Source organism: Mesitornis unicolor, unplaced genomic scaffold (assembly GCF_000695765.1).
Source record: "Mesitornis unicolor isolate BGI_N332 unplaced genomic scaffold, ASM69576v1 scaffold26714, whole genome shotgun sequence".
NCBI lineage: Eukaryota > Metazoa > Chordata > Aves > Mesitornithiformes > Mesitornithidae > Mesitornis > Mesitornis unicolor.
The window spans coordinates 6,343-34,167 of NW_010181208.1; the positions used below are offsets into that span (position 1 = coordinate 6,343).

The 27,825-nt window shown below is 40.6% G+C and overlaps 1 protein-coding gene across 1 annotated transcript; it reads right to left on the reverse strand.

The window, feature by feature from the left end:
- Positions 1-142: 142 nt before the first annotated feature.
- LOC104539762 (tetratricopeptide repeat protein 7A-like) lies at positions 143-27,825 on the reverse strand. Its single transcript, XM_010183367.1, has 7 exons — positions 27,670-27,825; positions 25,836-26,004; positions 14,308-14,438; positions 12,479-12,600; positions 5,087-5,165; positions 655-815; positions 143-221 (listed from the first exon to the last, which is right to left on the reverse strand). Exons 1-7 carry the CDS (start codon positions 27,817-27,819, stop codon positions 143-145), a joined length of 891 nt encoding a protein of 296 aa, XP_010181669.1. The 5' UTR covers positions 27,820-27,825.

A 27,825-nucleotide genomic window follows, 5' to 3' on the forward strand; every position in this document is an offset into this window, starting at 1 on the left:
TAACAAAGGAATAAATAGCATTTCCTGTTCAGCAGCCAAATTCTTGCTTCTGTTTATCTAGGGAAGATTCTGAAAACAAAACCAACCAGAAGGCTTGACATGAAAACGCTAGATATTCCTTTATGCTATTAGGATTACAAACTCATTTTCGGCTTACCATGGATTCACCAATTAAGAGGAGAAGAAGAGCCTCTTCCACGTTGTCTTGAGGGCAGTACACACTGAAAGACAGAACATATTTTTCTGAGGAAGGTCAAGAATTATTCTGTCAGCCTTTTTCTCATTTCACAAGAGAAGTAACTTGAAACATCTCATGCATAATTCACTTGCTAGGCAATACCTTCTTTTGCAGGTTCTCACAATTAAAAGCTCTGCAATATAACCTAGATTAGCTACACTGAACCATAAATAGATTATTTCCATTTCATAGCAAAGACAGCTATTTGGCTGGATTTTCTTCCTTCCTGGAAAAAAAAATTAACCAAAGACTCAAGGTTTAATGCTTTATTTTTCCAGCAGGCTTTTTGTTGGAGAGTTAAAAGCAGGGACACACAAAACTACTACATGAATCAGTAACATAATTAGCAGTACCAAAAAGTGTTAAAACACTCTCCTTCCTCCTGCCAATAAACTGAAATTAAAGAGAGCACTTACTTGTCTTCTGTGTACAGCTCAGGCCTCTGACAAAGATGATTGCTAACATAAGACTGATCTTCCTTGTTCATGAACTCAGGAAGCGGATCAGATAAAGGGCTCCAGTAACAGTCTTCACTGAGGGAATGGAGAAGTACTTGGGCTAGCTGTTTGGCTGCAGTCTAGAGAGCAGTGAACAGTACAGAAAAAGACATCAGTGAAGCCTTCTCCAACACAAGAGATTCATTCCTCCCCATGTTCCACCTTGGGAAGGAAGTGTACCACCATGACCGTATCACTTTTCAGAAAGCCAGAGTAGCTAAAACAACTGTGTACTGGGTTTGCACAGCAAGGTTTTGGCAGCTGGGGGGGCGACAAGGATGGCTTCTGTAAGAAGGTGCTAGAAGTTTTCCCTGTATCTGATAAAGCCAATGCCAGCCAGCTCCAAGACAGACCCACTGTTGGCCAGGGCTGAGCCAATCAGCGATGGTGGTTGTACCTCTGTGATACCATATTTAAGAAGTGGGAAAACAGCTGCACAAAAACTTCAGCTGGAGACAGGAGTGAGATGTGAGAGAAACAACTCTGCAGACACCAAGGTCAATGAAGGAGGAGGGGGAAGAGGTGCTCTAGGTGCTGACCAGAGTGGTAAAGACCATGGTGAAATAGGCTGTCCCACTGGAGCCCATGGAGATTAACAGTGGAGCAGATATCCACCTGCAGTCCATGGAAGACTCCACACTGGAGCAGGTGGATGCACCTGAAGGAGGTGTGACCCTGTGGGGAAGGTGTTTAAATATTTGGTTTTCTCTCATTATCCTACTCTGATTTGGTTGGTTGGTAATAAAATAATTAGTTTTCCCCCAAGTCAAGCCTGTTCTGCCCATGACTGTAATTGGTGAATAATCTCTCCCTGTCCTTATCTCAATCCATAAGCCTTTTGTTATATTTTTTCCTCTCCGAGAAAAAAAGCTGAGGAGGGGATGGAGTGACTGAGCAGCTTTGGTGGGCACCTGGCATTTAGCCAGAATCAATCCAACACAAGCTGCTAAAAAGTCTACAGCAGTGGCAGCTTCCTCCCTCCTCTGAAAGGCCAGCCTTATGCATTTACATGGTATTGTTGCAATGCTGTAGGAAAAAAGTATCAAAAAAGCCTGACAGTAAGGGACACTTGGGTGAATGAAGATAATTGACTGCCACACAGATCACTGAGACAATCTCACAAACATTATAATAGAGTATGATGGCACTCTACTGCATTCTCTGTCTCAGAATTTTCTATGCAAGTCTCAGCCCAAAGGCCACTTTTGTATTAGGTTTAAAAGATCAGCCCTTTATCTGTTAATATCACTCTTCCTGCAGCCTTTTATAGCTTCATCTCGGTACTGCTTCTCTCTTTTTGATGCAGTAGCGAAGGAAGAAAAGAAGAGGGTTAGAAACTTTATATTGAGTCAGCAACATCACATAGACTATTTTGACCATCAAGTGGCCAGGGATCATTAAATACTTTTTTGGTGGTTCATATATGAAGTTGGCAAGCTGGGCCCAAAAGAGGGCAAGTCAGTTTTGTAAAGTCAAGTTATCTGTGGCATTTGTCCTTGTCCCCCACCCAACAAATCTCTATTTTTCTGCACTGCAAATAGATGAGCATGCAAACAAGCACAAAGACATAAAAATGGGTGGTATCTTCTGTGAAGTCTAAGTAGCACAGCACTCTAAGTTGTACAGTAAATATTCCACAGAACAGAGGCAGGCTGAAACTTCAGCTCTTCTGTCCTAATACTTCTAAATACTATTTTGAAACTTCTGACTATTACATGTGTATTTTATATGCAATTTACACTTTGAGATATGTTATGAGGCCATCAAGAGTAATTTCCTTTTAAATACCTGGACAGGTATGATTGATAAACCTGAAGCATTACTACACTTGAGGTATGACGTCTATAGGACCAAATAAATCATACTGAGGTTGAAGTTCCTGTTATCAGATTCAGAAAAATAATTTCTTTTGACACCAGGTTCACAGAATCACAGAATTGCTCGGTTGGAAAAAGACCTCCGAGATCATCATGTCCAACCGTTCCTGTCTACCCACTAAACCATATCCTTAAGTACCTCATCTACCCGCTTTTTAAATACATCCAGGGATGGTGACTCCACCACCTCCCTGGGCAGCCTGTTCCAGCTTCTGACAACTCTCTCAGTAAAGAACTTCCTCCTTATCTCTAACCTGAACCTCCCTTGGCACAGCTTGGTGCCGTTTCCCCTTGTTCTATCCTCCATCACCTGGGAGAAAAGACCCTTTAGGGTAGTTGTAGGTGGTGATGAGGTCTCCCCTCAGCCTTCTCTTCTCCAGGCTAAACAACCCCAGTTCCCTTAGCTGCTCCTCATAAGGCTTGTTCTCCAGACCCCTCACCATCCTTTATTTTCTTTATTTTCTTTAGGTTCTTTATTTTCATCCACTTCACCACACATGAATTCACTAAATTAGTCTAAAATGCAACCATAGTAGCATATACTGTTCCTTAAACACCAGAAAGGAAGGTTTCATAGAAGTACCCAGCAAATGGCAAAGTGATCTGAATGTGATGATGCCTCAAAGAAATATTGTCATATACAACTCCCTGGAAACCTCAAGACCTTCCATGCACTCCTACTGACAAGTTACACAAAGCCTTGTGTTTCTAACTAAGCCTTTCTATGCTTTTTATAGCAAGTAACCATGAGCAAAATGGCCTAGGGCCCTGCGACATTAGCTAGTATCATTTTATTGTCTCGGTGTGTAATTATTTAGTCAGTTTTACCCTGAGGGACCAACTCTCCAATATTTCTTCCTACAGTCTTGGGGGGGGGAGGGACAAATAATATGCCAGCAATAGAAAGATCTCTACTGGTTCACAGAGAAGTAGGAGTACAGTTTGTGATAAGCCTTTCAAAAGGCAAGCACCAAATACTGTTAGTGTCTTTGATTTTAGCATACAGTACAGTAGCTGTGTAAATTAGCTTCACTCTTGTTTTGAGTAAGACCAAACAAACCAGAACAGGCCAAGACTCTGATTTATGTTATTACTGCCTTTGGCTAGAAAAAGCATCATTATGCTTGAAGAACACTGTGATCCCACAAATCAGGAAAAAAATCATGCGTTTCACTTTCGTGCTTGAAAAACTTGTTTAATTAAGCACATTCCTCCCTTTACCCTCTTGACAGCTAACTAAGTAAGAAAAAGAAAATGCGACTCCCTGTGAAATAGAAATCCCAGTAAAAACTACTAGATGAACACCTCCAGACTTCCCTTAGGGATAAATCCCCCAGGAGTGCTGTAGAGCTCTCCCCAGTTGCACAGGGACAGGAGCATTTTCTGCCATGGTACAGGAGTAGCAGATGGTTAGACTTATCTCAGAAAAATAATAAAACAGGCAAGCAAGAAAAATCCCCTGAACCCTGATCTCAATCTGGAAAAGGATGCAAACATTTGAGTGTGACAATTATTTAAGTCACCTTTTCTAACTTCCTGCACAAACTTCCACATGCATCTGTATTCTGAATTAGGCATATAAGGTGATCCCAAGGCAATAAGAAGATTCATTTCCAGAACAGAAGTTGCAAAAAACAGATGTGAGGAACCTAGGCAAAAAGCACCCAGGATACCCTTTCTGCTCACACTTTCCTTTAGGTGTGCTTTCGCACATGAGCTAGACACACAGTCAGTCCAGCTGCTGGAACCTCTCACCCTCCACCTCCAAAGTGCTATGCAAATCCATGCCCACCCCCCTCGCTGAACTTCCCTGGAATTACACAAAACACAGCTGAACCAAGCAGAAAACAAGTTCAGTTGTATCAACATCAATGCTTTCAGGATTGCAAAGTTTTCAGGCATGTTCTCAAGAATGCTACTCTCCATGCTGTTGACCTTGTAGCTTCCTGAGTAACTTCAGGACAAGATCTCTTAAAGGGGAGACAGGGAAGAATCAGCTAAAGGTTTAAGTAGTTAAACAGGAACATGAATAACTTTCTCCATTATTTCTTTACCAAAAGCACTCAGTATAACAGGATGCAGAATACCAACAAAAAAAAAAACCAAAAAAACCTCTGTACTGTACCGAAGGGAGTTTTACAGGAACAATGCTGAAATACTTGAGTCTAAAAAAGCACTGCTTCTTGCAAGAGCCAGAAGTACTTAATGTTTTTACATACAAATGCAAAAAGGTGTGCATGCACACATTGAAAAGTGAGAAAGAAAACAAGACACTATATCACTTAAGCACAGCACTATCAAACTAAATACATCTGTTTCTACCAGGGCTAGAAAATGCACTGAAAAATCCCCAAAAGTAGCCCACATGCCCAGGTCTGAAGGTTCAACTGGGCAGATCTTTGAGGTTAATAAACAGAGAAAATTTCTACATAGCAGATTACCCCATTTTCCCATCTCCCATTCATTCCCCTTACCATTTTGAAGGTCTGAGTAGCTTTTGTTTCCACAGTCCGTAGTATTTCTCGTAGACTCCTCATTCCTTTCACAATATTTCTATGGGGAAGGCAGAGAAAAAAAAAACAACCCCAAAAAACAGCTCATTAGAGACAAAATATTTGTATGATGTGTCAAAGCTTGACAACAAACTTGACATTTAAACAAACCCATGAAACAAACACTAATATTGAGTGTGCAGTAGCAAGACAAGTCACTCTGAGACACAGATAGGACAATGGCACCGAGCGAGGCAGTGACTGTAGCATGCCTACTCCAGATGGCTTTCTAGGAGGAGATCACATTCACATTTGACGAACAGAGGGGACATTTGGAAGCCTTTCATAGCTCATATTTATAAAGCAGATGCTTCTTCTTAAGAGCATCCACATTTCTCCTTCATACACACAGATTGTACTTGGAATTATATTGAGCTTATGTGATGCTTTTAAATGACGATTCCTTTTAGGTGGTGCTTAAACACCTTGTGTCTGATGATCCAGACACATGACGAAGTTAGTGACTTAAACAGTTTATTACCAGGCAGCTAAGTTGCAGTAACAGTCTGCAAGGACAGCTTAACCTGCAATAAAAGGGGGTTAAGAAAAAAAAATCATATTACTCTGCATACACCATAAGCAGTTAAAGCAGACTAATTGCCAAATGGCATCTTAATCATGTGTCTGAGCACTAAGAGAGATGTGGAGAGGAAAGATTAAACACTGGGCCTACGAGTTAACACATTTGCAGTTTATAAGCTCTTCAAGGTAGGACATGGCCCTACCACCACAGTAACTACAAAATGGTTCAGCTTACTTTCACTGCAGGGAGGAAGCTACCCCAAAAACTACAAGCTATCAGAAAAGGAGCAAGGCTGTACTGAAACACGGACAAGTAGTTGCACTGGTACATTAACTGCCACTTCAGCTTATTCCAGAAGAATTTTCTGTGCAGACAAAGCCTAGATTTCATTTTAAAAAGCCATATACCACAACAACCTTTCCTGTCAGTCTGATTAAATTTTGAAGGTAAGCAGTACAGACTGCATTTGTGCCCACTTGCATGCACTGAAAAATTTCTTGCACTTCAGAATCAATGGCAAACATCTGAAGAAACAAAACAAAGAGTAATTGTTTGGAGGGTATTTTTGGGGGTGGAACAGGGCAGATAAAATGTGATCATGTTCACCATGAATACTGGCTACATAAAATGCTACCCTAAAATGGCCACCAAGTCACAGAATGCAGATGCAGGTGGCTTTACTTCCAGTTAATACTAATCTCAAAATTTTAAACTTTGAGGTAATCTGTGGATTACCTAGTTGTAGGTGATCTACAGCCAAGCAAGAAGGTGAGGCAAGAGCAAAAACACTGGACACTTGCCCCTGTAGAGAAAGTCAGATGCTGTCTGTTTTTCTTTTTCAAGAGCTCAAGGGGTTTTTGTAAGTTGAGTTTTAACACTTCAGCAAGCTCTTCAATTAAGGGGCCAAAACTTCTGGTGCTTTTCTGTGGGTCTATAAAAGTATATACACACAAAGATTCAGTTCTGGACCTTCAAGGAAAACAATAAAGCATGTGGTGATATTTATGCACACGAGTAGTCACACCAAATCCAACAGAATTGTTCATATGCTAATTATTATCAGATAGTTAAAATCAATAAATTGCACATGCCCAACTGCTACTCTCCGTTACTGAAAACTACTGGAATTTCCTGTGCTTCCTTGGGCTCCTTAAGAGGCTGGACAGAAGAGTTACTGTGTTTAACAGTTCCTCAACACTTTCAAAAATGCATATGTTTAGATTTCTTGTTAGAATCACAGAATCTTAGGACTTGGAAAGGACCTCGAAAGATCATCCAGTCCAACCCCCCTGCCAGAGCAGGATCACCTAGACTAGGTTGCACAGGAATGCATCCAGGCAGGTTTTGAATGTCCCCAGAGAAGGAGACTCCACAACCTCTCTGGGCAGCCTGGTCCAGTGCTCTGTCACCCTTACAGTAAAAAAGTTTTTCCTCATGTTCAGATTGAACCTCCTATGCTCCAGCTTGCACCCATTGCCCCTTGTCCTGTCATTGTCTGTCTCTGAGAAGAGCCTGGCTCCTTCCTCCTGACACTCGCCCTTTACAAATTTATGAACATGAATGAGGTCACCCCTCAGTCTCCTCTTCTCCAAGCTAAAGAGACCCAGCTCCCTCAGTCGCTCCTCATAAGGGAGATGCTTCACTCCCTCCATCATCTTTGTGGCTCTGCACTGGACTCTTTCAAGCAATTCCCTGTCCTTCTTGAACTGAGGGGCCCAGAACTGAAAACAATATTCCAAATGTGGTCTCACCAGGGCAGAGTAGAGCGCCAGGAGAACCTCTCTCAACCTACTAACAACACCCCTTCTGATACACCCCAGGATGCCATTGGCCTTCTTGGCCACAAGGGCACATTGCTGGCTCATGGTCATCCTGCTGTCCACTAACACCCCCAGGTCCTTTTCTGCCTGGAAGCTTTCCAGCCACTCATCCCCAAGCCTGTCACGCTGCATGGGATTATTGCAACCTAAGTGCAGGACCCGGCACTTGGCCTTGTTGACGCTCATCCAGTTGGCCTCAGCCCATTGATCCAGCCTATCCAGGTCCCTCTGCAGAGCCTCCCTACCCTCAGGCAGATCAACACTCCCTCCCAACTTAGTGTCATCTGCAAACTTGCTGAGGGAGCACTCAATCCCCTCATCCAGATCATTGATAAAGATGTTAAACAGGACTGGCCGCAAAACTGAGCCCTGGGGAACACCACTTGTGACTGGTGCCAACTGGATTTAGTTCCATTCACCTCAGGATGATGGTATTTATCTTAATAAACTGTCAATGAATTCCATTAACTACCATCAGAAAGAAGATTAGTGACCACTTGCAAAGCAAATTAATTCTACATTTGGCACATACTTAAGAGGTGAAAAATCTAGAGAATGCGCTAAAGAGACACAGTTTTGTTCCCAGAGAACTGAAGCTCCATTTCAGATCCCCTTCTATGGCAGAAACACTTTACTCTGGGGGCAAGAGAAGACGAAAAGGAAGGAATATTAACACACTGAAGTGAATGAAAGAGTAAATGGCAAATTGCTGCCCATCCACAAGTAGCCAGGGTTGAAACAATGAACCACATGACAAATACCTTCAACAGAAGGTAGGAGTGCAAAGTGGGCAGCACAGGAGGAGCACCCAGCAAAGCATCTGACAACACTACAAGTTCAACCAGACTGAGGACTTGGTTTGGCAGCTTTTATATTTTGAACTTTATCTAACATTAGTGAGCTGTGACAGGAGACAGAGCACACCTGCCAGCAGATGTTTGCCAGTCTGCAAACATACCTCACTACAGGAGTTTGTCTTTCCACTCTAGTGTTACAAGCCAGGACACCATCTGAGCACACATTTCATCTTAAGCATATGAATTGCTCTACTCTATGATAAGGAACTTACTGTTCCATTAACAGACGTCCTTCATAGTATATGTGCACTTGAAGAGTTTTGGTTTGGTTTTTTTTTTTAAATTAGTACCTGAAGTAGTTAACAGAAAGAAGGGTATGTATTTGAACAGAAATACATGTATGTAGACAGATGGATGAGGATGCAAACAAAGCCTCTGGCAATTCATAGTGAATCCATTTGATCTTGTCTAGATCAGAAACTAAGCAATCTTGAGCCTCTGCAGGACTTGGATAGGAGACTATCTGGAAATTTCAGGTACTGTAGCCTCAAGACATCGTATCATAAATGAACATCAGATCGTGGAAATTAAATCGGCTGGAAGAGTCCATGGGCCCCTATTTCACTGCTAAGATGCCAGAAAACAAAATGAAAGAGAATAGGAAGGGAAAAGCACACAGCCATTAAACTGCCTTGGTTTTAGCCACAAAAGTGGCAAGAGAGGCATTTTTTAAAAAAAACACAAAGAAATGCAGTTTAGGATTCAATTATAGCTAATCTGATAAAAAGGAACACAGAAAATAATAAGCACAAACTATGTGACAAAGAGCACCTTGAGTCCAGTCAAACCAACCTGGCATGGAAGTGTTTTGTTTGTACAAGTACCCTGTTAATACAGGGTAATTAATTACCAGTCCATGAATCAAAGGAGCCTTATCACATTCATGTAATTTTGTTTGTTAAACACTACACAAAAATCTTAGGATAGAATTTTAAAATACACCACTTTCTATGCAAATTGTTGGAAAAAATATAGACAATGAACCAGAGTGAACCATGGGCACAGAGGTCCGCAAAGACAGTCCTCCAACAACATGGGCACCAGAAGATCATGTTTTTATCCCCACTCATTAACTGTTAAAGCAGCCACTAACAGCTGGAAAAGACCATCTTGCCACTACATGGCAGCTTGTAGAGCCACTTCTCCAGGCAAAAGTGGTACTCGAAGCACACAAACAGCAGTAACACTGTTACCTCTGCCCAGCACCTTTTGCATCTTTGCATCTCACCCAGGTTGCTAAAAATTCACATGCTTTCCTTAAAACAGCTGTTGATGCATAGGCACAAAACACACCTGAATAAATAATCCTCAATTTCCTGTGAATGAAGATAGACCGTAACGCAAGAAACCACATCAAAGCACACCAGTTTCCCAATGGCAGCCTAACAGAAGCAGAGCACTAAAAAAATAAGAACAAAACCAACCTCAAAACAATATAAAGCAAAAACTTAGCACTTAATTAGATCCATCAAGTAGGCAGTAAGACTCACTCCTAGATTACCAGATGCAGTGTCCTGGATAAGATGCTAGATCAGGAGAATTGGAGATAAGTGACAAGAAAGCCCACATAAATTCCCCAGAAGAGATTAATAGTCTGGCAAAGATGGTCCTGCCTACCTTTGTACATTAGATTCTACTGTAAAATAGCACATACATGAATGTACTCTTTCAAAGTGCCCTTGCAACAGAAGCCTACAAAATTTCAAAAAGAGACCGGAGCATTCTAGAAAACTGACAGGAAAAGGTAAAATACAGAATTGTGTAAGCTTTTCCTACTAGGCATTTTCATCAGGGTTTTCCAGAGTAATTTAGATCCTAACTTGAGGTATCATAAGAAAAACCAATTTCTATTAAGTGCTTAACATTCTTCAGAAGTTAATTTTCTTCAAAAGTGTCACATCTAGAGCTTCCAAAAATCAACCACATTCTCTAGAAAGCTCTAGCTTTATTTGTCTTGCCTGTGAAACTCCACACCTACCTCAAGTACCACTAAGAGAGCAGCATACATATAACCATTACATCCCACACGTGAAACCTGTTTGCCCTACGAAAATACTAGGAGCATTGTGACCAAAGCTCCCGTAACAGTATAAATTAGTAATACCTGTTCAATACTCCAAAAGGAAAGGCACAGAAATTAGCCTAATCTTCACATATCCACCTCAGAAAAACAAAAAAAAAACCCAAAACAAAGAACAAACAACAAGCCCAATGCAGATGCTAACATGAAGGACAACTGGCTGCCTTTCTCCTACAGTTCAACAGCATCTGCCTGCCTATGTTCTGCATGCACAGCATCAACACTCCTCACTGGAAGAATAAAAGAAAGCTTTCTTAGGATGCAGCGGGGCAAACAACTACAGGAAACATGTCTTCAGCAATCCAACATTTTAAACAAACATCTTATTAAAAGCATCTGGGACTTCCACAGCTGCAAAAGTTGCTGGTCCTTACAGCTGGCAGCTCAACATCTGAAAGGGAGACTGGACCTCTGTTTTGCACTGGTGCCTTTTTTCCACTGCACACAGCAAGAGAAAAGGGCATCCCTGACCATGGTCAGATCGGAGCAAGCCTGTTGCCGCCAGGAGGAACAAAAGCACGACAGCATCACATCCCTCAACTCTTCTGCCTGGCAAAACAAGAAAAAAGCATTCACGATTTCTTTTGTACACATGTGCGGCTGGGGAAGGACATCTCACCGGATAGGACCTACCCCCCTGTCAGCCTGAGCATTCATCATCCCCATGCTTATTTCCTACCTGAAAACGCTGGAAGCAATAAGGAGAAAACAAGCATATCTTTGAACTGTTCAGTATTGGGTGGAGAAATTTATTATACACATGAAGCATCCTAAAAAGCTTCTTCCTACTTCCCTCCTCTTTCCATAATATATCTCAATGCTGCTTATGCCCTCTCGTGGCAGAAACCACACATTAACATGAGCTGGGGCAGGAGGTAGAAGAGGGCAGAGACTAAAAACTAGCAAAAAAAGTCCTAAACAAGAAGCTACCCCTCCTCTAGAGTTAAAAAAAAAAAAAGGTATCAATTGTCTACAGAAGAATTTAAACTGATTTTTGCTGGAATTTTTTTTTTCTAGTTTTCTTCCTTTCAATCTCCCTTTATATTTCACTTCTCTATTTTACTCAAGGAAAAAAAAGTAAGAAAAAGTAAAGAAAACAACAAAATACCTTTGACTAGGGATGAAGGCAAAAAACCAGCCAAAATTAAATATGTTCAAAGATTGTTTGCTTAAAGAAAAATTCTAAAATTTTGACCAGCAATATTACACAGAGCAATGAGAAATTCAGTATCTGATTCCTTGATAACAAATACGGTAATACAGTGCAAGAACAGAACTAGGGAAGGACAGATTCTTATAAGTAGTGTTTACACATGGTGAAGACACTCTTCCTACATGGCAATCTCTCCATCAGCTAAACAGAGTTGTTTATGTTTTGAAGACAAGGTCTGTTTTAGGGAACAGTGGGCCCTCACTGATGGCCTTTGGAAGTGGGCATTTACAAAGTCTTTTTTATTCTTCTTGAGGTTTTCCTCAGGTGAAATCCACTGCAGGCTTGCAGATAGCAAGTCCTCTTGTTGTTCCAAGGTTCATTGGGAACTCTATTTCAGAGGCATATTAAATACCCTGGAGCAACACTGTTCCCGCATGCATTCTCTCTAGTGAAACCAGGCAGATTGGGGGTATTGATTAGGACATTTAAGACCTTAAATAAACACACAAATAAATAAATGAAAGAAACTACCTTTAAGACTTCACTGAGCTCTAAATAGGCCCTGTGCCTTAAGGCATACAGAAGTGTAAATTCCACACTGTTTTTACAGTCAGACTCCTTGCATCTCCACAGGGAACAGAGCTGAGTCAAGGCAACAAAACTGTTCTACTCCACCTTACTTGTGTGTTTGGAAAAATGAGGCTTAGAACTCTCAAGAGAGACAGAGTTAGACAAATAGGAAGGAGGGAAGGACACTGAGGGGACTTGAGGTGAGCCAGCAGCAGAAAAGTCACAACAGAACACATACAAAGAAAAAAGCCTTCCTCTGTTCCGAGACAAAACATGCAACATCATTTTTATTAACATCTGTATCCACCTACCCCTTTTTTAAATGGATCACATAGGCACTCTGTAGAGCTGCTTCCAGGAAGTAGGAAAGTTCAAACTCTGAGTAAGTCACATTGCTGCCCTTGATACTCCTCGAATGCATGTTGTTTAAGGCCTGTGAGGGAAAGAAAGAAATATCTGGGATTACAGACAGCTGTTTGAACTAGCCAGTTCCTCATGAGCCAGAGACATCTCTAACAATAAAAATGTTAGCTTCTGCCATAAGATTCCTCCTCAGGCTACTTGAAAGCTTGCCTTCATTAGCTATACAAAACCCATTCAAAGTCAACTTTATTAAATAAACAATATAGTAACTTCCATGAAATATTTTGCATGCAATGTGAGTTTTGATACACCGTCCCTTATTGCCTTCCAACCTTTAATAAAATAAGTAGAAAGCTACACATTAATAGCAAAGGCTTCAGAAGTACTACTCCAATCACATAGATCCAACATCTTGCACAGAAATATTAATGCAATGCTTGAGTAGGTATGTCAAGTTGAACATAACAAATACTCGTTAAGAGTCAGTAAAACACTAGGAGTCTTGATGGAAGAATCATAGCCTTTCTTCCGTTTCTCCTATCAAACTCTTCTTGCTTTTGCTTCCTTACTGGTAACAAACAGCTTTCATTGCTAAAATTTGCCCTGTGTTGACTCTCCAAAGCAGGGGTTTACATCCAGGACTGGAGAAGGCCTTTGACCTTATAGTACATCTATCTGTAACCCTGCACCCTTGTCTCTGTGACCAGAAGATAAATGAATTACAGTTCAAACTCTCCTTTCTTCAAAGACACAAGCTGTGAGTAAAAACATTTACAGAGCCCAGTACTGGCAGGAACTTATCCTTCCACAAGGAAAGGACAAGAACTTACTTTTAAATAAAAAAAGCCATTTGCCTTTTTCCTACAAAGAATCAGACCAGAAAACTTGGTAGCGGCTTTCTTAATGTTTGGGGTTTTTTTTATATATGTACCAAGCTAATTTTTTCTTGTTTTAATGCAATTAAGAGCAAAACCTGGAACAGATGCACAATTTTGCTACTGCTAAGAGTAGAAATATCTGGTCAGAAGGTCAAAGACCATTAAGTTACAGAAGAACAGGTAACATTCATTGCCATCAGTGCTGCTGGTGTCAAGCATAATGCATGGCAAAGGAAGGGCATTGAAGGGCATGGAGTGCCCTGTTAAACTCAGTTAGGCAACATTACAGAGATAGAGACAACTAAGCATGTGCCCAGAAAATCAGTGGCACACATTACAACTCAGTGGAGGCCTCGCAGTACTCCTCTTACTCAGCAGCCTAAGCCAACCACTGACTAAGCAGCTACTTGCTACTAAAGACCTAGGCTCCTCCAGTTTCTCTTGCAGAAAGTGAAGCACTGACAGTTAAACTGCTATGACTGACCCAGAAAGGTTAATTTCAGCTCATTAGGGATCTCCATATCCACTACTGTGTATCATTTACACAGCAGGTATGTAAATTGTCTTGGATTCCTTCACGCTGGCACTTGTTGTGCAAAGTTTGTACTCCCTCTATAGTAAAAGCTGAACTTGAGATACAACCTGAAGTATATATCTGAAGTATTCAGTGCTTTACCACAGGCAAAACTTGGTTTCCAGACCTAATTCTTAGAGAAAACAGAGACCTGACAAACTGCTGTTTTGCAACTGCTTATACTGAGACACCTCACTCCTTCCAACTTGTTCTCAGACTCCTTACTGTCTATGATCACTTGGCGTTTCCCCATCGTTTTTACTGTCAAAACCCTGGAAATTCCACCCAGGCCAGTGGGTAACACCCTGAGCATGTTTCTTCTTACCTTTTCAAGCTCCTGCAAGTACACTTGGGCAATGACACATGCTGTCTGAAAACAAGCCATGACTTCCTCCTCTCTTTCACACAGTCGAGCACGTGAGGCAATTGAGTTGGTTGAGCGCTCCAGTGACAAACCTGCAAAATGGCAACACCTCCTTTAACTGGAGCCCACCAACAGAAGCATGGCTATATTATTCCTTCATTTACCAGCTGACAGGAAAGTTCTTCCATAGGTGGGTTTCCCCCCTGTTTTAACGACTTTCAGGAAAAGACCCCCAGGAAAATATAATTCCTACACGTGCAAGGCATTTGTGTGCTGCTCTAATGCACAGTGCCACTGTGCGCTTCTACAGTGCCTTTCAAACACTTAATGATGGAAGGACACACAATCCCTCTTGTAGAGATGAGCAAGCAGAGAAATTAATGCCTGTATTTTTAAAGATGGCTATAGTTTTTTGGGTGCTTCAAAGCAAGCACTGCTTTCAGAAACACTGTGGCACTGCAATTGAGATTTTTCTGAGCATCCACTGTTCCAAGAAGACATCAATAAGAAGCAGTTTTGAGGGAAAAACAAAAACAAAACAAACCCTGGAAAATGACACCACAATGAAGTTGGAAAATCTGAGCACATGCAGATTGCAAATGGACACACAGCAAGCTCTTGGCAAGACACAGAAGACTCTTAACCACAAGATCACCCTCTTTTCCAAAGAAAGGAAAAAACCCTGGATTTTGTACTACTGAAACTTTTTTGTAAGTGGGGCCGGATGGTGTTACAAACAAAGAGCATGTTATCAAAGACCTATAGCTATTGTCCCTACATTAAAATCTTTTATTATCAGATCCTTGTCTGGCATCACACTATGACAGCCTTTATAGCTCTAAATCTATTTGGAGAGGATACACACACACATACTGATTTTACTCTGATCAGCGTAGGTTCTTATGCCACACTGGATTTCTACAATACACCACTGCATGGAAACTCAGATCTTTTACACCAAACACAACTGCGCTTATGCCCAGTAACCCAACACAGGTTGTAAAAAGTTCAGCACATGCTTCCCAGTACATTTTAACAACACTCCCTAATACCAATGAAAAGTGCATAAGATGCAACACAAAATCCTAATGTTCCTGACACAGATCCACAGAGGTAATGAAAAAGCTCAGATGTCTTACCAGACTCTCCAAGGAAGCTATTTAGACTGCTACAGCATACAGCAAAGGATTCTGCTCCACATGAAAAGCTACCACATGTACCAGCCACACTTTCCTGCTTCCCCCAACCCCCAGAGGCACAGCACCTTACCAGAGCTCTCCAGGAGTCTGACCACAAACCGCTATGAGGCAGCAATGGTGACCCAGGCTTCCCCATGATGCACAATGCAGTACAAGCACTCATGCTGGAGTTCGAGCTTCCTAGGCAGTCTTAGCTTTGCTTACTTCTCATGTTCAACGCATCTGTTTTGTCTCCTTGGTTACCCTGCTAGGAGTTTCCCTATCTTGTGTTGTACATTTGAGCCAGACACAAGCAGTTAGTTCAGTAGTTTGAGAAGATGCCCCACTGATGCAAGTTCAAGAGGTGGCTCCCCACTCCTTCTCCCCTCTCCCAGGTCAGAAGTGCATGGCACATTCCTTCAAGGACCTGTATGCTGGAGGAACACACATTAGTACCTTTCACCTTTGAAAATCCTGACAAGAGTAGAGTCGGGGGGGGTGGTGGATTTTCTTCAAACTGACAGTGTGTGGGGAACAGGGACGATGATAATTTTGCTGCTTTTAACAAATGCCCATTCTGTGTTCTTTCCTTTCTACTGACATACACCTTGTACAACATCCAACACATAAGAGATTTTGTCTTCTATCTGCAGCATTATATCACAGGTTGTTTCCTATTATTCAAAACTTTATTTCCTACCTCTGTTGCTTATGTAATGAAGGGGATATTAATTCTCTATACAGAAAAAGAAACCATCCAGAGCTGAAGCTAGAACAATCAGCCTACAACTATTCTTCTTAGATACATCTCAGATTTATCTACCTCTGAATTCCTAGTCATTCCCCTTAATTGAAAATAAATTTTAAGAAGTGTTGCATTTCGGAGTTACCGTCCCCTTAAGCACAAAGTGGGGCTGGAGGCCCTGAAAGAAATCCAGTACTATCCACTGACATTCATACACATGTAAGCATTTAAGCAAACTGCAAAAGCCATCCTAGCACAGTCTGCGTGGGGGTGGTTATTGTGGGAGATGTTACACAGAGAACAGGCTGATAAAAAGCCATTTACATACATGCTACAGCCCACTGCAAGGAGCTACTATCTCTAAGCTCTGATGTGTGGGAGGAAAGCAAGCAGCCTTTGACAGCACCAAGTACTGACAACAAACATGCCCATCCATGCAGTCAGAAAAACAGAGCTGGGGCTTATCAGAGAGACAGCGGAACAAACATCTCCATAAAGGTTATTTGCCACCATAAGTACAGAGCAATATACAGTGTATTAGAAGAGATACGATGCTACATCACACACATTTTTCTATGTGTAAAGGGCAAGAAGGAAACATGGCCCACATGACGTGGTTCATTATGGACCACATGAGTCATGGTTCTTTCTGCTAATACCACATGCACTGACCTGATGTCATCAGGGTATATAATCTTCCACAGAATCTGAACGAGACTATTCTTCTCTATCACAGAAATGCAATGAAAAGTTAGAGCAAGAAGACTTCAAAGTAGACAGTAACAACATGAAGAACAGAATAACAACAAAGTTCCCTACTCTTGCGGCCACCAATCCAGTTCTTACAGTACAAAGTCCCAACAATTACAGATTTGCTCAAGGTGCAGTTGGAGAAGACTGTTCACAAGCCTTGAGAGCACAAGTTTCACTAACTTCTCCATCCCTCAGTTATCAGCACAGAAAAAGCTTTGCAGCACAACATACATTTTAAATTTAACTCAGTTTCCAAAAAGTGTCAGAAAGCCATCAAAGTGCATCCTACTTTTAACACTGGATTTAGCAAGAAAAATGTAGTACTTGCTAAGACAGAATTAGCTTCTGAGTAAAGCATAAACCCATATGCTTTCTTAGTAGCTGGTTATGGTAAAGAGACTTGGGTATTTTTCAGACCAGTTATAGTAAGATAATACCCACTTGTAAGTTATCTATGCTAAGATTCTCATAAGAATCAGGTGCCCAAATTTAACTATATACATACATACTATAAGAATGTTTTATATAGTGAAGATACAGATTTCTAATATGGCCCAAGCTCAAGATTTAAAGAGAGATATGCTTCCAGATTATCCTTTTTAAAAGAACAAACTCTCCACTCACTTCAGAGGCAGTAACTTTCTATGTATAGAAACACTGCTTTTCTTTCCTGCATAAAGATAAGGCTTCCATTCACCTCCTCTAGTTCTCCCAGAGATTAATTTCTGGCTCTGGATCTCCCTATAATCTTTGCCACTTCTTCTTCCCTTCTAAAGCTAATCTGCATTTATACCAGAAAAAACCAAACCCGCAAGATTTGTAAGAGGTTTCACTGAACTAATTTCTTCCTAGAGCTGAAGTGCACTGCTCTCATTTATGGAAACTGAAAGAGGAAATTCAGCCCTTGCCAAGAGAAGGCAATGTATCATGTAGCACCAATGCTCTGAGGTGAGGTTATCACCAGAATTGAAACATACATGTGCACATGGACATGGGGTATCAGATTCTCAGCAACATAAATGAGACAAATTCGTGTTGGAAGTGACCCCAGGAGGATCATGGTCCAACTATCTGCTAAAAGCAGGATCTGCTCAGGGTGTTACCCTGCCTGGTCTTGAAAGCTGCAGTACATAGATGGAACTCCACAACTGCTAGGAAGAAGAGGCAGCTAAGGTGGCTTCCTTCTTTTCTTCCAGTTCATTAACTAATTCACCAAATATCAGCATTCCTTCTTCTGAGTAGGAGAAATATATCAATCCACTCACTGGTTCTTTTCATTTTCTTTTTCACACAGACTTCTGTCCTCCTGTATTTGGATGAATTTATAAAACTGGAGAATGGTGGGTTCACAGGTGTAAGAGGTCAGGGTCAGCAGCAGCATGCTACTTTCACCAACAGCATTACCCTGTAGCTGCTAAAGCCCTACAGCCCAGGAGCATGAGAGCTACCTGGAAGGCAATCTAAGAAAGGAATTAAAAAAAACCACAAGAGCATACAGATTGTGAAGTCTATCTCTTGTTTTGTCCCCCAGTGCTACACTCATGTTGAGCACAGCTATGGCAACTTGAAGCAAAAGACAGTGTAGGGTGGAACATACAGCCTTGCCAACAGCATCAGTCCCAGTCTGCAAAGCAAGGTTACAGCACCTATGCTCCTGTGCCACACAGACAGGTCACGCTGCTAAGCCAAGCGCATGCAACAGTTTTACTCTACCTACAGAAGATAAGTCATTTCCCTTGAGGCAAGCCAGGTGCGAATATACTGCATGGTACCTGCTGCAAGGAAACTGGTTGTGTGCACATTCTCACTCTGTGCCAAATGCAAAGAGCATGCACACCCAGCATACGTATATAGTTACATATACACACCGCTTTACAATGTATTCATAATATATTTATGTGTTTATTTTTTCAAAAATACCTGCTAGGCGGCATGCTACTGACAGCCACCTGTCATCACAGAAAAGGCCAGCAAATTCAGAACAATTGACTTTTTGTGAAAACAAAAAGGCACAACTCATCTTTAAGTTTGACAGATTTATTTTTTTTAAGCACTTTGCCACGAGACAACCAGTGAGCTTTGGTGTGGTACAAAAGATTGTCTTGGTCACTTCACATCTCATTACAAAGTGTTGTAAAGATTCTATTTAAGAGTCTTGTATTTATATAAGGTTAACCCCATTGATAGCAGTTAAGGAGATACCTCTGCTGGAATGATGCTCTGGGGTGCAATAAACATAGAGGACAGCAACCTTTTACAGCCTCACATCTAAAGGACTTTATCAGCACCATCCACATCCACAAGCTTTCACAGCATGCTGCAAGAATTACATTTTTTCCCTTATCGAAACACAACAGGTAGAATTAGAAGAAAAAAAATAGAAGTGGATAGGGCACAAGGCAGAGAGATGGTGCTGATGATCAATTAGTGAGATCTATTCAGTTTGAACACATCTGCATCACTGCCAGGCAGCACCAACAGTGAGGCAGACATCTTCTATTTGCAGTCACAGTCACTGAAACAGACTACTCCACCTTCATGTGTACTTTGGGAGCAGGAAGGAGAAGAGGGGAGGGTAATTCAGATTTTACTATGCTGATTTGTATGAAACACTCAAGACAATTCTACTTAATTTTTTAAGAAAAGCCATAGCCTGTGAGGACTAACAGGCTTGCTCTCCTGTCAATTAAAAGATGGTCAAAGACATCCAGAAGTTACTCCAAGGTAAACAAGCACATGGAAAATTTCCTCTAGCTACACAACACAGCTCCAGCATGGGTACAGCTTCACAGTCATCTAAAAGCTACCTCTAGCTTAGGCCATCTGAGACTACGTCTATCTGTTCTAGTGAAAAAAAGTGTAGCATGTTGTCTCCTGTTACCACACAAATACTGTGAATCCCTTGTTCTGTTTCCTCAGAAAAGCATGGGAAACCATTCTCGTATCTCCTGATGCCACTGACCACACAGCTTTAAAGAACTATACTACAGTGCAGGAGGTGGAGTAGGTTTTATGCATGTGTGCAACCAGTACCCGCAGTTATGTGGAAAAGGGAGTGGAAGACAACACTTTACCACCACAGAAAACAAATCACATTAACAAGAGGAACAAGAACTTATTTTCCCTTTCCATGTCCCAAAGTTGAGTTATTTGCATTTAGTGGCCTGCAGCTAACTCTCCTCAGAAGTCTAAAAACTGCATCTGTGCATAGCAGATTGTGCAAACTACTTCCAAAATGCAAACAGAAAAAAAAAGTAAACTACCCTATCCAACAGCAGATAAGAGCTCATTGAGTACAACAGCAAAACCTGCTTCCCCAGCTGCCAATGAAAGCCTAAGTGCACCAAGGACATCAAGGCTAAGCCTGGCAATTCTTTCACATCCAAGCTGGAAAGCACCAGCACTGAGGCACACAATTCAACAACAGGCAACAGCTTCGAAGTCACTGCTGTCACAACACAAGAGCAACTCCAAACTCTTAAATTTCTATTCAGAAAATCCAAATAAAACATATTAACACTAGGTACTTTTACCAAGATATCAGCATCTACAAATCTGCTTATGAGACAGCTACTCTGATGCCAACATGAACAGCATGCTACCCGTCTAGCTGGCAGAATCATGAACGCCAGCACTTTAAAGTGTATACCAGGTATAGCAGAATCTCTCTCTGATGTGGATTAAGATTTTTAAAAGATGCAGACGTCAAGCAAAAGTGAAAACAAGTTCTGCCAACAAGATGCCTTGCTCTCACTCAGTTTTTAATGCCATATTGCATCATACATCCTTGTGGCAGGAACTGAATTTTCCTAATGGTCAGACAAGCAAACTAGTTCTATTATTTAGGCTTTGTTTAAAGGAACCCACCTCCTACCCACAGATTTCAATGCTGAGAGATACAGATCCCACCCATTTTTAGCCATCAGAGGATTCCAACATAAAGGAATTTGTGTCCTGCCTCTGACACAACCTTTAAAAAAAATATATATTCTTTTATTCCATTGTGGTTCTACTTAAGTCACAGCAGCAGCTGAAAATAATGGCAAAAGTAACCTCACTGAGTAGCTGCCAGTAGAGCAGCAATTAAGGAAAAGGAGCAGACTACTACAAGCCAATGTATCATCTCAAAAGCAACATCTAAGTTAACATAGCTGCATTCTGCCAACCGTCAATCATCTTCATGAAGCCTATTAGCAACAAAAAGTAATATATTTGAATGAAAAAAGTGAAAGCAAAGTTTTAGATTATTTTTCCCCACAACTTTCACCCAAACCTATGCATTTCTCTTCTTAACTTAATGCCCAGTATAATTCTGGTTCATCAAAATCAACAAACTTTCCTAAAGGCTACGAGGAGTGCTAGTGTTTTCTTTAGGAAAGTCTTAGCTGTTCTCCTGAAGGAATTCAAGTGCCTCAGACAGCAGTATCACTTCCAAGGTGGGCAGGTTCCAGACAGCAGTGAATAGGAGCCCCAGCGAAGTCAGCACACTTTAAAGTAACAACGCTTCTGGACTAAACAGGATGATGAGAGCAGAAAGATTTAGGCTCTACAGTAAAAGCCTCCACTAAGTATGCCGTTATGTCAACAGTGCCTAAATGACAAAGTAATTGACATTGAAACTAATTCAGGCTCATAGGATTTTCCTACTGCCCATTTCTGCTAAATGAGTACATTACAGCACGTTGCCTTCATGTCAGTTGATAGCAACAATGCAGGCAGGATGAAAACTCAGCTTTTTTGGGGGAAGGGAGGGTAGGGGTTGGTTGTGCTGGAAGGAGGGGAGGAAGAGCTGTGTTCCCTCTTTTTTTAACCTCTAGCAGATCTGAGTATTTTCTTTGCAGTCACGTGGCTACTGAAAAAATAATACAGAAATAGATCACTTTTATCTTAAACACATGCAATTCAACATGCTTTTACTTTCCCCCATTAGTGTCCAGAGAAGACATAAAAGAAAATTATTTTTCTAGACACAGAAGTAATGTCATCAACCTTCCATTAACCCATTTCCTAAGGTTGTCTCAGTTGAGAAGACAAGGTATGTCTTTACATAGGAAGATCCCCACACACTCTGCCTTTTTAGGCATTACAGAAAGCCTTTTCTTAGAGAAATTCAAGAACTATTAAAAGTCAGCCTATGGAAAAGATCCCAAGCACAAGAGCATGCATAACCACAGGGAAGCTTTTTTTGGTATCCAAAGGCAGAATAATTTCCAAATGCTCATCTAGAAAAAGGAGAATGCACCTTGCAAAATGTATGCCCTCTGAAACAAGGAACAGGTTCAGAAAGTGCACGTATAGCCTGTTAACAGGTTAGTAGAACATGACCTGAACTAAAAATGCTTCCTTCAAAAAAGTTAGAAGTATAAATTCACTTTCAAAAGATTATGAAATAAATTATGACCAAGCAAAGCTACGTAATATTTCCAAACTCAGTTTATCTGTACGTGAAATTGTTCAAACTACTGCACTCAAAATCATTCCAATCTGTACTGCAGTATACTCAATTTCTGTGTTGACATCTCATTCATCAGAAACTAAGTGGACAAAAATCTCACCTCAGAGAAGCTAACTGGAAATTGTTTTCAGAAGGACTCTATTTAAAAGAAAGAATGCTTAAATTAAGTCTATAACACACAATAGCCCATTAACATTGTTTGAATGGAATATATTCTTGACTATTGGATCAGTAGCATTCAGTAATAAACTGAACTGGACAAGTTACTGGTTTAGAATCTGAAATGAGAGTTTGATGTAGTATTGAAATGAGTCTTAAAATAGAGGCACTCTCTTCCAGGGAGGACAAAAACCCAGAAAAACCCACATTTCTTTCTCCTTTTCAGTTCTTTCCACTAATTTAGTTCAATGATTAGCTTTTCAAAGCTGGTGAACCAACAAAGTTTTGACTAAAAAACAGGAAAGCTTATTCTTCCCATTTTAATCTACAAATTTAGAAAAAGCACGCATTACAAGAAATTTATCAGCTTTAACACTTACCAGAAACACTGAGTTAAAACACCACCTGTAGCAAGTGAAACTCATTTGTTTAAATGAAAAGATTTTTCTTTCTTTTCTTAACCAAAGTATTTAAAAGCAGGAAAAAGTAGATTTATCAGAACTTAGCTTGTCAATAAAGCTTTATATTTTATTCTGATTTCTAAACAAATGAAGCTGAATACAAATGTCACCTAGGAAATTTATCATCCTGTAGAAAGCCATATTAGAAAGTGAGTGATACACCAGCAGATGTCAAAATTAAAAACTCCAATGAAATGTATAAACAAGCGGGTGATATAACCTCTGATTAGCCAGAATTAACAATTTTAATACCAGACTTATGTTTACTGAATGCAGCCTACATGTTTTAATAGTTCTGCAAACCAATAAAATATGAAATTAATTAAGCAGCACAAGCACAAAAAAAGTTTAAGATAGATTATTCAAATTTCAAGGCTTCAGTTGGTCAATTTAAAATCATTATTAAAACCAAGCAGGTAGCTTTTGAACCAGTTGAGTAAAGGGTCAGTTTTTCTGGTTATTATCTCCGTGTGATATCACTGTGTTCCTTTCAGGACACCACTCCAGCAACTACTTCCAGTATTACAAACCTGAAACAAAAGATTCCACATGGAGAGAAACCAGAATAATAACCTTCCAGAGAATACTGACCTCATTATCATTGAGGTTTTAAAATATACAACCATAAGAGAAACAGGAAAACATGTTAGATCAGCAGTTTGTCATAAAAATCAACAAACAAAAAACCCTAAAAACCCACTATGAGCTGGACTGAACCCAGAATCCTGGATGCAGGCTCCAGGCTGTTCAGCATTATCAAACTCAGGAAAAACTCTCCCATGGTGGACTTGGGGTTTTGCTTTCAGCAATAGCACTCACAGCTCTTAGGAAGGCTCTGAAGACCCGTGGTTCAATCCAGCAGAGTTTCTCAGGATAGTACAGGTTTTCATAGGTGTCACACTACAGACCTTAAACATCTTTAAATAACTTAAATGGGTTCAAGAACAAAATAAAGATTGCTCTGAGCCACTGAACTAACAAAGTCTCACTTCCTTGTACATGCAGCTTGTAGCTGGACTTCTATAACAAAATACAGACTACGATCAAAGCTTCTTACACAGCATCACCTTGTTCTCTTCCACATGGATTTTTCTAAGGTCTAAAAAGGCTGAGCTCACACTGCAGCCTTTTGGTACAATGGCTCGTTTTTCTCAAATTCTCAAACAAGATCACAAGGGATTCATCCCATTCATCTTCAGACACCTATAAGCAAGCTAGTCCACAGTCTCCTTTCACAGTCACCTAAGAGAAAGACGCATTGTATAATACCACGCACATCATCCATGTCAGATGCCACTTGAAGAAGTGATTAATCACCCCAGAACTGCCAACTTCTCACTGTTCAGAGTGAGGGTGAGCACAGAGGTTGCTCTGCAATGGCAGGGGCTCCTTACAGTTTACACACACACAGGGGCAATACAATATTTCTGTTCTATGTTAAACCACAAAGGAAAAAAAAATATACAGCATGAGGAAAACACCTCCACCCCCAGTAACTTCACATGCAAGTGAGGTAGTTAATACCATAGAAGAGGCTGTACAGGAATAGTATTATTTCATCAGTGTTCATGCATATCTTATAATTGAATTCAGACCTCACCAGGGTCTTAATTCAGTTCTCAGTGAGGACACTGCATCTCCTTCAGACTTTGGAGTGCACCAATAGTTGCTCTCAAATACACTGCTACAAATGCACTGGGAGTTACTCACTCCTCTGTGCCATGCAAGTGTTAGTGTGAGTTACAAGTAAATTAGTCCTGCTCCACAAAAGCTCATTAACAAACCACTCATTCAACCAATGCAACAGAAAATAAAATCAAAGCAAGAAAAGCAGCACAAACAGGTTTTCAAAAATGCAGAATGACTGTGTGAGATCATGAAACACCCAAATTATTATCAGTAATACTAGCAGCTCAGTCAAACAGTATTTTGGGTTGATTTGGTTTCACTCTTTTACATACCAGTTGAAGGTATCTGATCATCAGAGTTCTCATTCACCTAATTAGCTGGTGGACATGCTGAAAAGAGTAGAAAGCAGTAGATAGGTAGCAGTACTTGAGCAACATTTATAAAGGAACTGAAAGCAAATGAAGGAGAAGATTACTGATCTTTTCCCCACCCCAAGTAAAAAACTGACTAAGGTCTTCCTTTCCCCCACTCAAAAAGGAAATGCAATTTCACTACCTATAGAGGCAGTTTAGGATCTCTCAGTGCAATGTCTGTAAAATTACAAGGAGGAAGAAAGATTCCTGTTTGTACATAAGGTCTGATACTGTGTGACATGCATGGCAAAAATATACTACCTGCTTTGAAAGCACATATTCTGTTAGTCCAGAGTTTAAAACTTGGAAACATCATCCTTGCTTAATTCACAAAAATCATTAAAATTTACAAACAGATGAACTCTTTCTAAGAAAGCACAGGCCCCAATTGAGCTGGGTGCTGGATTTAGATTTTCCCAAAATGGATACACAAGCTCAAGCACGTTGCTGACTTACAGCCAACAGTTACCACAAGATTTTCAATTTCAAGCTTTTATTTACAAGCAACCAAGTTTAAAAACCATGGACTAAGACTCCATAATGCCTTGAAGTTTAAGCTACACAGACCATATCCAGGAGGATTTTCTAAAGCACACAATGTTGCCCTAACTCTGCTCCAATCAAATCACTTGGAGAAATACCTCCAACTTCAACCTAAACACAGCACACTTCAAATATGCATACATGGTCCTTTACCTTTAATAACAAAGGCTTCAGTTACCAAACGCAGCACATAGAGAGGCTCATCTTTTGTTGAGAGGTCATCAATTCCTGCTTTTGCATACATGCTGATGGCATCTCTGTAGGATCCCTCCACATAATGAAGCTTTCCCAGGATCAGCATAGCTTCTGTCATATACTTAGGCTGAAACAGCAGGGAGAGGAAAAGAGTGTTAAAATATCAAGCAGCAAGAATGAGGTACTTCAGAACAAATTAATCAGATTCATAATGCTTTCTTCTCAACATTGGTAGCTTCACAGGCCAGACTAGGAAGGATTTAAGTGTCTAGAGATCTTCAGGCTATGCTCGTGAGAACAGCAGGCAACGAAGGTCAGGCAACTACTTTGGAGCTCAGTTTGAAAACACACAGCTTACAAGCCACCTCTCTGGTTTCAGCTGGCCTAATCTATTGATTCACAAGCCAGATATCACATAAAAGCCTGCCAGGGTGAGAACTACCTACATACATACCAAGAAGATCCCCTGCATTTAAACTAGACAGAAAGTATCACTTTTTAGTCAAGTTCTCCCCTCTTCTCTCTAAATTTAAAGCTTGACAAAGAGCTCAAGTTTGGGTTTTTTTTAAGTTATCAAAGAATTTTCAAGCGACAGTAGAAATACAAAAGGCATGCCTGCTATTTCTAAGATTTGTTTGGTTTCTTAAGGATTGAAAACATGCATATAAAATCTGTGTAACAAAAAAAATTCAGTAAAACACATCCATCCCTCCAGACCCTTTTTATGCTCTGGAGAGCATGGAAAGGTTCCTAAGCCTTCATACGCAATTTTTAAATACATGCAGTCAACACAGTGTCAATGCTGCATCAGTAGCCAAGTCATCACTAACAAAGAAATAGTAATGGCAATTCATGCAGAAAAAGTTAACACTAAGAGCTGGAAGAATTCACTGGCTGTTACTGTGGCTAAACTATAAAGAAAGGAGGGGACTCCCCTTTCTCCCTCCTTTTTACCTTTTAAATATGCTGACTTTCAAGAAATAAGAACAAGGAACTCCCTCAGAAAAGCCACTGCACACTTGCTCCATAGAAATTAACATGAAAAAAAGTATAACATACACTTCCAAGCTAACTAGGCTTTAAGTTTCAGGACTAAAAGTAATACCCATATAGAACAGACTTGTAATTCATGATCTTTTTAAAGCCAGTTATGCAACTGTTTTGTTCAAGGACACCAACACAGCACCACCAGCCATCAAGGCAGAATCTTAAAACACTCCTGAAGCTCTGAAGCTGAGTTGGCAGGCAACTACCAACCACACACCCAAACTACAAAATAAAATAAAAGCGTAATTTCACATAATTTCTCTGGCAGAGACTGAAAGCAACACAAGGCTGTAATACTGGACTTGCATCACAACATCAAGTGCCTGACAGCAACTCGTGGCACGTTTTACCTCTGATCTAGAGCTGACCAGGTGTACACAATTCCCTCAGACTAGGGGCAGCAGCAGCTGGTAATTCAGTTATGCTGGCCTGACAGCACTGTTATGTGGCCATGCCACATCACCCCAGAGAATTCCTAAATATTTATCCTGCTTCTTTCTAATAAAAAAAGAAATAAACAGGATATAGACTTGTAGCACATAATCTGTTTGCATATGAAAAAGCAAGTGTCCCAACAGAAGACACTGCAAAGTGGTACTGAATTACCAGTCTACTAGTAATACCTACAATACAGCACTGTACATACAGGGACATGAACAGGCAACACCAACACCTTGTACCAGACTAATAATCATATGAAAGAAGCATCCAGCTGGCAGGAATTATGACAACAGAGCCCACTTACTCGTAGGTTTCCTCTGCTTAAGATATTGGTCAGATACTGTTTAGCTTCACTCAGTTTTGGCTCATTCTTCTCTGTCAGTGGAATGGAGTCCTTCAATTTGGCAAAGTTTTCCTTCAAACATTCTTCCAGCAGAGCCTCTGCAAGCAGCATGCTCCT

Coding starts and splice junctions, on each gene's coding strand:
- LOC104539762 (XM_010183367.1), bottom strand. CDS start 27,819: ATGCTGCTTGCAGAGGCTCTGCTGGAAGAATGTTTGAAGGAAAACTTT. Junction 26,005..27,669: donor TAAGCAGAGGAAACCTACGA/GTAAGTGGGCTC, acceptor CTGCTGTTTCAG/CCTAAGTATATGACAGAAGC. Junction 5,166..12,478: donor GTGATCCATTTAAAAAAGGG/GTAGGTGGATAC, acceptor CCTTCCCCATAG/AAATATTGTGAAAGGAATGA.